Here is a 12,300-nt window from a genome sequence, read left to right on the forward strand (position 1 = left end):
GAGGGGCAGCTGATGCCAGCGTAGCTCGAACAACACAGAACTCAGACATCATCGTTCTTCAGACAGTCTCAGGTGTCTGCAGTCCTTCCACAGTGCTAATCATTAAACGTATGATCCTACATGCTGCTCGGATTTTACCTGCCATATTTTTATTCACTTGGAACGATACAACTTCACAACTCGTGTCTGTATAAACTAGCGCTGTAATGATGCAGAGATCTGTGATACTTCTCACTTATGAAACTGAATTTTGATTTTTTTTTCTCTGACTAGTGGGCACACAGCACCAGCTGATGACAAACCTCACAAGGGTCTGACTGGCTCTTCAGGTGAGGCTGCTCCACAGTAAACAAAAAGAGCTACTGATGCTCAACTGATCATTTATTTGGGAACAAAACAGAAATATATGATCAAAATATATTAAATGAGCAAAAAAAAATCCTACAGTGAAATTAAATGTAGATTTCATCTATGTAACAGTGAGAATAAATGTGAAAGCTCTGGTAAGTAAAACAGTGCTTTTACTGTTCTGTCCCATTTTTTTAATGGATTAAGTGTGGCAAAGGGGGGTCAAAGGTCAAGGTAGAATTAGACTTGTAAGTGCAGTGTGCAGGTGCTGCAGCTCTGCATTTCCTGTTACACCCGAGAGGCCGTCCATCTCATGATGAACCAATGTTCTCACAAGTCTTATCAAGCCTTACCCGTTCTGCACAGCTTCACATAGGGTAGGCTATATAAGAAGATCTGGGTGCAGAGTTATAGTCTGCTTTTTTATTTAATCTGGTAAATTCACAGGCAAATAGAGCCTGTATATACCAAAGGTCTCCAACACACCCTGATGGGCTCTTTTGCAATCTGTTTCTCAGGTCTGCACCATGGACGGGCTGCAATATGCAAACTGACCACTAGGGTAAAGCTACAACATGACTCTTAGAAAACGATTCTCCAGCTAGATTTTCAATTTGAATCCAGGAAGAGTGGCATCTCCTGGTGGCGGTGAGTAACAGGGAGCTTCTTGATCGATATGTGGAGTAACAATCTAGTAGAGAAAACCCAGTGAAACATGGGTGGACGTCAGACAAACCAGTTCCTGGAAGATGGTTCCATGGTTTTTAAATCCAGGAGAGATAAATGTAACACTTTATGATAAGGGTACAAATCATACACTTGAGTTATACTCAACTAAAGCACCATGACAATTGAATGAATTATTTAAAGATATAGAGTATAAAGCAAATGTGAACAAACACACCTTATCTATTAAATATGAGCTAATCACAGAAAGCCCCAGTGACTTGATCATTTGTTAATGGTGAGTAACAGGAATTCATTATTATTCTAAAGTGTTTCTGAGACGAATATTAAATGAATGAAAACTCCAACTCCTGCCATAATACTAAACAAACTGCATGCCAGCTGTATGTACATATAATCGGTTGTTGACAATGAACTAGACAACCTGAAGACTAAAATCTGTCAAAATGCAAAATAGATATTGTGATTTTGTTTCTGTTACACATCTGGATCCTCTTTCAAAGCTCCATATCACAATCTACGTTTATGGGCAGTGAAAAATTACGTTTCATGAACTAAAAGTGAAATACTTGATTGTTAAGCCATTTTAAGTTGCAGCCACTGAGAGACAAGGGCACCGAGTACTTGTCCTCCACCTGCCTGGGCTCAGCCCCCCAGGTCTGCAGCCGCCTCAGGCTGCTGAAAAGGTCAGTCTATTCAAATGCAGAAACTGGGTCTCGGTGTAATCCGCACTCTTGGTGGTGAGTGGTGCAAAACAACATGTTGTGTCTTCAAGATAAGCTACATGTCCCAGTCTTTATATGAACCTATCCATTAAAATATCTGTATCTACCTGGAAAATGAATAGAAAACCAGAATTTGGTAGGAAACACTGTGAACTGCTGTATTTTATAGTACTTGTTTATTTATTTCCCTCCTTTCTTTCTTTGTTTTGTATTCTTGTGTCTCTGAATATCGAACCCTGACTCCTACACTACTAGGCCCGACAGAGAGCCTGGAGCTTTAGCTGCCGACATTTCATCAGTGTGTTCTGACTTTTTCAGACTTAGAACAACAATGAAAACCCAAATGTATCAGTTACTTTTCAGGTGAACATGCTTTATTGTCAAAAGTGTATTAAGAATTGAAGCAACCCAGACAACAGATAAGAGCAGACCATGCTGCCTCACAGTCGTGAGCCCAACGCTGTGACCTGACTGGGGAGCGCCCTGTATCTGCTGTCCTGACACTGATAAACTGCCCTCACATTCAGCAGAAATGACATGTTAATGAAAACTTCTGAACTCTTTTGTAAACTTCCAGTACCTCCAGGTGTTCCCACAACCTAAGTACCAAAAAAAAAAAAAAAATTGCATTTCTTATCACACGATAAGCTGCCACACATTATTGATGGGCTCCTGTCGATACAGTTTGATGCTCAGACTAATATAAAAGGTGACAGAGGCTAAGAGACCGCAAACAGGTCCAGGTGTGAGTTTACTGCTAAAATCCAGTGCCGTCTCCTTCTGTCACTGCTGACACGGTCGACATGCAGAGGCCTGCAATAGCAGCCTTTGACTTAAAATATATATACAGTGCCTTGCGAAAGTATTCGGCCCCCTTGAACTTTGCGACCTTTTGCCACATTTCAGGCTTCAAACATAAAGATATAAAACTGTAATTTTTTGTGAAGAATCAACAACAAGTGGGACACAATCATGAAGTGGAACGAAATTTATTGGATATTTCAAACTTTTTTAACAAATAAAAAACTGAAAAATTGGGCGTGCAAAATTATTCAGCCCCCTTAAGTTAATACTTTGTAGCGGCCAACACAAACTAGACTTTTTCAGTAATTTGTTGCTTTGCTTTCCTTCATCAAAAGGACCTAAACAATTGTTAACCTCAGCTCGAAAATGATTTTCAGAACTCAAAGATCTCCGGTACAGCCTAACACTAAACAATTCCTCATGATCTGCCTCTGCAGGGGTACTAATGCCATCGGAGCCACACTGTATAAAACAAATACATGAAACGATCGATTTAATTCATGTAGACTGATGAATGCACTTTTGACTGTTTTGGCATTTTGTGATGTGACTTTGTGGTGTTGGGTGCCTTTAATCCTTGTGTATTTCATCTCACTCCAACAGTGTGTGAATACATTTTATATACTTCTGTTTGCAGGAGTGTGTGTGTGTGACAGACAAATAACATATGTACAATAGGTCAGAACAAAACTATCTGCCCAGTTAATGTAATTGTAATATGATCGTTAAATTGGCTCATGGATAGATGTTAAAACGAACCACCCTGTTGTTTATCTGTATTCAATGGCCCGTGAGTCAAAATTCACACCTAAAGTCATTCAAATGAATCATCATTAGCGTGGAAGGAAAATACTTAAACAAGTCTCACTCATCCACTAACATGAATTAGCGAATTGCGTGTTTGCTTAACTGCAACTAACAAAACGAGGATGTAGGTAAATATTGAAATTCCCTTCGATTGGTGGCCAGTCTGTATCAACATTGGATCATTCAGAGATCCTCACTGAACTTCTGGAGAGAGTTTGCTGCACTGAAAGTAAAGGGGCTGAATAATTTTTCACGCCCAATTTTTCAGTTTTTTATTTGTTAAAAAAGTTTGCAATATCCAATAAATTTTGTTCCACTTCATGATTGTGTCCCACTTGTTGTTGATTCTTCACAAAAAATTACAGTTTTATATCTTTATGTTTGAAGCCTGAAATGTGGCAAAAGGTCGCAAAGTTCAAGGGGGCCGAATACTTTCGCAAGGCACTGTATATGTTGTCCAAATCTTTCCTCTGGTCTGGGTCCGCCTGTAGAATCTCAACTTCACATGTTAAATCTTGCCAGGCAGCATGGAAAATGTGCTCTGGTGTGCCTTATTCATCCCTGCATGGCTTCCAGAGACACATCCCCACAGGCCTCTTCCAAAGGTTTCTTCTTATGCCAGGGTGTCTGTCGTACGCTTTCCAGCACCCTGCTGAGAAAAATATGCCATATGCAGGTAAGAAATGATTTGTGAATGTGGGATGGTCACTGAATCAGGCATCCCCATGGGAACTAACATTATCCCAAATGAGAGAGAGAGATGGATTCTGTTCAGCCATGCATAATTCAGATTTAGGGAAACAAAGGCCTGCTTATGTCATAAGAGGGTGAGCTACTAAATCTCACAGGTTGAGCGGAAGAGAACGAAATCCAGCTTCCTTCATAATAGGATGAGAGCACATTCAGCATCTGTAGGCTTCATGTGTCTTCCAAGAATGGCTTTTACCTGTTTTATCTGTATCTCCATGTGTGTGTGGAGCTGATCATATTGACCTGCTGTGCTTATTGTGCTCCCTCTGCTGGCCTGGAAAGGAATTGCATCCTGTCTTCAAAGCACTTTTACACATTTCCTCTGATGAGCAGAGACAAATAACCAACAGAATATAAAATGGTGATTACATGTCAACATATAAGTAATAATAATCCATGCATGTAATACACAGTACGTTCTGTCACATGCACTAGTCGTGACAGAAATGGTGCAGGGTGCGGCTTTAAGTGCATTTAGCTGATACATTACTTCTGCACAATGAAAGAGGTAACTACTTGGATCTTTTCATTAGAAATATAAATAGCACTCTGTAAAAATACTACTGCATTTTTAATTTGACTTAAAAGTACAGAATGGCCCCTTATGCATTAACATAGTGTGGAATTATCCTTGATGATAATTAAAAATGTCTACAATGGTTTTTGGTATAGTTTAATAAAACAATACAGCATAAAATAAATTTAAAAAGTAACCAGTGCTACTGTAACCAGCCTTTCAGTGGTACAAAGTAAATGAGTACATGTACTTAATTACACTTTTGAGTTATCTGCACTTGAGTATTTTTATTTTTGGCTGCTTCATACTTTTACCTCCTTGCGTTTTGTAGTTTTTTTACCCAGCAGTATGTGAAGTACTTCACATTGTAAGTATATAAAGTAGTTCACATTAGCACCTTTACCAGCTGCAGCAAGTGATGAACACAATAATGCATCAATAATTATAATCCAATAATATGCATTAATGTGAAAGGTGGAGTTCTGCACAATGAGCACTTTTACTTTTGATACTCCAAGTATATTTTAATGCTAACACTTTTGTACTTTTAAGTAACATTTTGAATGTCTTTTACTTGAATATAGTATTTTTTCTTTATAGTGTTACTGCTTTTATTTAAGTAAAATATCTAATTACTTCTTCCGCCACTGCTACGTAGTGGAGTAATAGCATTAAGTGTGAATTTGAAAGCAGATCGAGCTTTTACATGACGATGTTACTTGTACCCAAGTTGAGGTATCTGAATGCTGCGTGCGCCGTGAGGACACTAGGGCCGCACGGACACCGGGGCCACGGCCGCGGTCTGAACCCACAAGGTGAAGAAGTTCAGAGGCCGACGTCTAACTGCTGATCGGTGCTCGGTACCTGCGGACACCCGCAGCTCGGCAGCTATCGGTACTCTCACCAGACAAAGGTATACACATGTATGTACCCTGTATACAGTACAAGCTTATATCGGCCAGTACTTCGATTTCATACTGAAGAGCGCGGCATCGGAGCTTATAGACATGAGTGGACTGGCAGCACAGGAGGGTGCGTTATTTCCCAATGGACCACGAAAGGTAGGAGCCAACTGCAACAAGTCCAGTGCTTCGTTTTCAAAGGGAAAACTACGCAACAGGCTACCATTATGTCTGTTACCACATAGTACACAGCCAAACCACTGCTACGCGTCTCGCCTTCAACTCCAGACTCATCAATGAGCCAGAAAATGAAAAGAAATCAAATAAATCTGATGGCCGTGATGGAGGATTTAAAGTAGAATAAGTGGACGAGGAAGTGATGACATAAAAATATTATTTTAGAGCTTAACTCTTAAAGTCATTCTCCAGTAAGTTACAGCCCATTTGTCTTTTCTACTTGAGCTCTTTAGTCTGAGATATATGTCAAGAAAAGTCCCACTCCATCTCCATCCCTGTTTGTTACTGTACCATATTGTGTGGCCATATTGCCCACAGCTTTTGTGATTTGCTGACAAAAGCTAAACGGGGACAGATTGGGGAGATAATTAAGCAACCAGCTGATATTTTAGGTGCATCAGCCTGCACAGAGAACATGGGCTGGAGTGTTGAGCCGCAGTTTGAGCAGCAGCTGATCCTGTGTGAGCTCTGCCACCAGGGGGCGCTCTCCTGCAGCCTCCTCACCAAATCAGCCTACAGTGCTGAGCAGGTTAGATAAGATGTGTTGTCCACAGTAACCACACACAGTAGTTTATACTGGTAGCAAGTATTTATCACCTATATTTAAGAAAAAAAAGTACTATACTGTAAAATGCTTCATTATATAAAGAAAAATATGTAAGCAAGATGTGCTTAAAGAACTAAAACTAAAGGTATACACTGCAGCAACATGTGTCATTAAATATATCATTATACTGGAGTATTGTTATGGATGTAATGATTGTGTGCACTATCGTTGGTTAGTTCCGTCTGTGACATTTTATAAACCTCAGATGTTAAATCCTTAAAGCAGGTACAGCTGTCCAGGAAATGTAGTGGAGTAGAAAGAGGAATACTTCCCCCGAGCTGTAGTGAAGTAAAACCATAACTTAGTAGAAAATGGAAATGACGTAGTGAGTTCAGTACTTGAGTAAATGTACTTGTGACCGCATCTTAAAGCATCAGATCAGAGTCAGGAAACGTGTGTGGACGACTTTTCCAGCTCCGGCATCTGTCTCAGGTCAAACCCCAGGAGGGTCGGTAGATCAGACCCAACTCTGGCTTGACTTAAGTTTTGTGGTACATGTGGCTAAACTGGCTGAAGTGGTGATGTTAAAATCCCAGCTGGCCAGATGTTGTTCCCTGTGATGTAGATGATATTTAACAGCTTTAAAGTTGAGCATTAGATCATTTACACATCATTTTAACATACTTTCTAAAGGGTTTATTACCTTACTAAAATAAGAATTGTAGTTTTTTTTTTACTATTCACCTAATTAATGTGACATTACGGTTCATTATGTCCCTGTAAGATAAATGCTGGCTGAAAATCCATTTGTCTGCTCTACATCCTTCTTTACTTTACAACTTACAAACAGAGCTGATGAGAACGTGAGCTCATTTTGTTTATCTGCTGTTTGCTGCTGGGCAGGTTTATTACAGCTGTTTTACTCAATGACAGCAACAAAAAAATGAGTGAACCGACTTGTTGCAGTTTGCTTTTCTGTTTGACTGATCAGTTAATGGAATAATTAAATTTGAAACAAAGTTACATAAGAAAAGAAAAGTTAAAGCAAAAATAAACACCCCGCATTTTCAGTATGTGGTACAGTTTATATTAAAAGACATCTAGAGTTGAAACAATTAGTCAATCAATAAATAAAATTAGCTGTCAACTATTCTCAATTCAGGTTTGAGTTGTTGTTGAAAAAAATGCCAAACATTGTTTGGTTTCAGCTTCTCAAATCAACTGAATCAACAAAATCCTCTGCAGATGAATCAGAAATGAGGATGACGGTTCTGCCCTTATCGGTTCACAGCCTTGGTGCTGCTTCATATCAACACAGGCAGAGGTCAGATACCACAGGCTCTCCACACTGACACACCAGAGCTGCGCACTTTTGGCAAATGCAAGATAGAAAGGACTTTACCATTAACTACAAGTGATATGCAAGCTGAGCAATGTGGTAGGAAGTGGTTTTCATAAAGCCTCCATTCACTTGATAGCATGTTATCTAATGCAGCATACTGAGGCTTTAACTGAACACGGAGTTAGAGCCACGGTGGAGAGAGAGGAGTGATAATGCCAGTGTGATGTAGATCCAGAGATAGAGAGAGAGAGGGGGGGAGAGAGAGATGGACCGTGGCCAATGATCAGCGAGCAGAAGAACTAAAGTAAAGACACAAGAGATGTCATGAAGCCAGCCACTGTCCACAGGCCTAAACTGGATGTCACAGAGGATGAGCGCAGATCAAAGCCGGATATAAAGCAAGAGCTGGTGAGGAGCAGCCAGGTGGTTTAGTCCATTTATTGCTTTTATTCCTTAGTCCGGGTCATTTCTTACTGTAAATGCGCGAGCGAGCGGTGTAGGCCATTAGCAGGGTTTAGTTTGCACCCCGAAAAACCCTCTCTCTTAAATATGATATCGAAATCCAAGATTCTACAATAGCGGGGGCCGAGGAGGAACCGGATTCATCATCTGTACCCCACGTTTCCCTCCCTTAATGTGCTCAAACGGAGGTGTGTGGAGGAGAGAGCGATTTGAGCCCGCAACCGATGCCCGGAGAAGACAGCAGCCTGTGTGCAGGCAGCTGTGGACGGCGGGAAGGTGGTACCCAAGTGTCGGTGTTTATTATCTGGGATCTGACACCGGAGGCGCGTCGCTGAGGCATGGGCTGCGCTCCCAGTATCCACGTCTCTCAGAGCGGGGTGATCTACTGCCGAGACTCAGACGAATCCAACTCCCCACACCAGACCACCACTATCTCTCAGGGCACCGCGGCCACGCTCCACGGGCTCTTTATCAAGACCGATGCGGCCGAGACTATCCCCTCCGTCATCACCTACCAGAGCCGGCATTCGCGCAACAACTCGTACCGGGATCGCAAGGAGAACAGCGGAGGACACATCTGCATCGAGGCCGAAACGCAGACCAGCCACACCAGCGTCAAGGTACAGTACAGCTCGGCGCGTTTGAATGAACCGAACACGGTGTAGTGGCACAGGCTCCTCATCATCACTGAGTCGTGAGTGAAAACCACGGAAGCCTTGTTTGTTTATCAGAGGAGGCCCGGGCCAGTTCTGTAATGATGATACAGTTCATTCAGTCTGTCCCCAGTCACTGTCTCTGTCCCTCCCTGTTAGTGCGCAATAGTAGTGGTCATTAATGCATTATTACACGCGGTCTGACAGTGGCATCTAATGCTTGCACCCTGTTGCATTGCTTTACTGTCTCCCTAACAGATGCATGTAATAAATGACAGGTGGATTCATGGAATCAATGATTTATTCATACCGTTAAGCATGGATCTGACTTCCTGGGCCCCCTGTTCAGCATCTGTAAGGAATTGTTATTTCTTCTACAAAGACGTTTTATATTGTTACAGATACTTCAATAGACACATCTGCATTCAGCTAGTCACAAATGATGTTAGAGTGGAGTCTAACCATCAAAATCTGTTGTACAAAGAACAACTTTAACTTTATTGTCACTGATGTTCTGACTTCTTCAAACTATTTCCACATGTACCTAAATGTTCCCAGAAGTCCTTTCTTTGCATTTCTCTATCAGCTCTCTTAAGACGCAGTACTATAGACTGTGTTGTAACAAAGGGTTGTTTACAGATTATTGTGTATTATCTCTGAGTGCGGCCCTGCAGCCCGAGGCAAAGGCTCCCAGAAAGAGAACGCGTAGTTGAGCAAAAATGTACATCCAGTTGTTGTGAAGCAACAGAGCATATTCACCAAAGTGCCAAAAGTCAGTGGATCATCTGAGTTTAGACAGTTTGATAGTTGCTTTAAAGTTAAATGTGGACAAACTGGGAGACACTGTCCAATTCAACGTGGTAGAAAGTGCAGGTAATGACCTCTTAGGATAATTAACTAAACTATTAAGCCATAAAGTAACAGCTCACTGCATTCACAGTGGGAGATGCATAAAGGCTGAAATTAATAAGGTATAGAGCAAAAATCAAGTTGTTTGAAGAAAGAAATCTCATGGAAGATATATTTGCTTTTCCTGGAGCTTTCAACCACATCTCAAGGTGTTCCTCTGCAGTTTGCAATGAAAAGTGAGCTATTGTATCTTCGTGCAAAGAAAAAGCCAGTAAGCAGATCTTGAATTATGTTTTAGCAGTTTTCAGAGTCTCGGGAATTGGGACTTGAACTTGTGCAGTTGTGGACATGTCTTGTAATCACTTTTTGTGCTTCCTACTTTCTGATGGATCGCTCTCAAGAGGGAGCATGTGAACAGATAGGTCTTCATATTTATGACTGAACCCCAGAGAATATAGCTGCATTTTGTTTAGAAGTAGTGCAGCACATGATAGTGACATTACACCCTCAGAACAGATTAACCCATTCAGACATGAGCTTTAGAAAATAAAACAAGTTTTTTTTATCATTTGATTTTTGTAAACATCACACATTTTTAGCCACAAATACAACTGGCATTTGTCTTTTTTGTTCATTAAACATTGTGTTGCAGTTACTGACCACGCGTTAGAGCCTCTACCAGTCCCACGTTCTGTGATTCTCACTCTTTCTCATGTTGTACTTGTCTTGCTGGTCCTAATGTGCACGAAACTTTGCACACTGTGAGTCACTGGACTGAATCACTGCACTAAGAGGATGCTTCTCATCAGCAGCTGAAATCATAGAAAATGTTGCAACAGCTTCATAATATTTAGGTCCAGCATTTGAATAATACTTTTTATAGATTTGTGTCATGAGTTTAGGGTGGCACAGTTAATGTGTGTGCGTGCTGGGGCGGGGGGGTCAGCTGTTCCTTTGTTCTCCCTCAGCTCCCCTCTGTCTCTGAGGACTGCAAGAGGATCAATGATACCATTTATTATTACAACCATCTGCCTCTCCCTGCAGGATCTTATTAATCTGGCATGGAGTTGATTATGCTCCCATGTGTGTTTGTGTGTGTGCATGTTTGTATACACAAGTCATTTGTTTACCCCTCTGGTCAGTACAGCATTGGTGTGAACAGTCACATGTAAGGAGCTGATGCTGCTGTCCGGTACAGATAACGCTCCAAGGTCTCTTACACGTCCTGTCCCACTGTCACTGGGTTTATCAGTGACAGTGGGACAGGACGTGGTGTCTCCCAGCTACACCCCCCCTCCATGACCCTCTGCTGCCTACAGCCTCCTGTTGTTATTCCAGCTTCTCCACCCTGTGTTGTCAAAGTACGGTCTGTAAATCAGCCCCACCTGCCAGCTGTCAGAGTGAAGAGGTGGCGTCTTTAGCACAGAGAGAGTGGGACAAAGAAAGAGCAACAACCAGGGTTAACATGGGTTTGGCTGTTTGACATGGAGAGGGTTAAAAGCAGCCAGAGGACTCAGACTGGATCCAGATGTGGCCTTCTTCCTTCTGGATGTGTTAGTATCTAAAGCTAACCTGTTTGTTTTGGTAGCATTAGCCACCTAGCATGGTTGGGACTTTGTTTGGATGGAATTTGAGCTATGTGTAACGTTAGTGTTTTGTGTATTTGACCCTGGTTTCTAAGGTGTAAACGCAGGTAGAAGAACTCCGTTCTGCCAAAGGATCCTGTTCTGCAGGGAAAGCTATTTTTGGTGTAAACTGCAGAAGAACAAAGTGTTGAGTTTAGTGCATATGTTTTGAAAGCAAACGGTGTTTTGATCTTAGCTCCATCAGTCCTCATAACTTTCCATGTTCCCATTTTGGTTTACACATTACTACTGCTGTGTGGGACTGTATAAACCAAAGCTGAGTGTGTGCAAAGCCTTTGTCCTAAGTGACGGTTCAGGACCAGTGTCAATGCAGTAGATACGTCTATATAACTATTCTCATCACACAGTAATGGTTCAGGACCAATGTCAATGCAGTAGATACGTTTATATAACTATTCTCATCACACAGTAATTCAGATTATTGATCTTGTTTATATGCACATCAGTGGTAAAATGCACGGTTTATGTCTGCTCAGACACCCTTGTGGACCATTAAGCTGTAAAGTGAGCAGGCAGTTTTCTGTTGCCTCCAACCCTCTCTGTGACTCTCATTTTACAGTAAGCGTCAGTGTTAAAAATACCGAATGGTGCCCAGTCACAAGTGGGCGGGACCCAGACCTAACCTGACCTGGCACACCTGAACTGAAACGAGGCCTAGCTCTTCTGGCCAGTCTTTTGTTTGTTGGAGCATGTCTCAGGACATTCTCCCTGTTGGCTTACACTGTGCATGTAAGCAGTGACGTGTGGTGAGGTTGACAGCTGGTGAGGCACTGACTCTTTTACAGTCAGATTTACAAATACAAATGAACCGTTAACAAATTGTCTGTTAACAGACAATGCGTTGTGTTTTATATCTCATATCAGCATTCTTCACACAAACGTGACCCATATTTAATTTGAGGTTAAAATTTATTCCAATTGAGCTTATTTCTAACTAGAAATAATAAAAGTTTATGGTCTTACCTTTACTTGTACACGAAATCCATTTGTCAGCTGGTATGTATTACAAACCCTTTTACCGTTC

General features: G+C 41.5%; 1 protein-coding gene across 1 annotated transcript in view; it reads left to right on the top strand.

Annotated features, from left to right (window-relative positions):
* Positions 1–7,686: 7,686 nt before the first annotated feature.
* The window catches only part of pde8b (phosphodiesterase 8B), a 42,087-nt gene continuing 37,473 nt past the window's right edge, over positions 7,687–12,300 (top strand). Inside the window, exon 1 of the mRNA XM_020586466.1 lies at positions 7,687–8,748. Within this exon, the coding sequence (XP_020442122.1) occupies positions 8,467–8,748 (282 nt within the window). The 5' untranslated portion in view covers positions 7,687–8,466. The remainder of the gene's footprint in view (positions 8,749–12,300) is intronic.

The sequence above is a fragment of the Monopterus albus genome, unplaced genomic scaffold (assembly GCF_001952655.1).
Source record: "Monopterus albus unplaced genomic scaffold, M_albus_1.0 scaffold408.1, whole genome shotgun sequence".
Taxonomy (NCBI): Eukaryota; Metazoa; Chordata; class Actinopteri; order Synbranchiformes; family Synbranchidae; genus Monopterus; species Monopterus albus.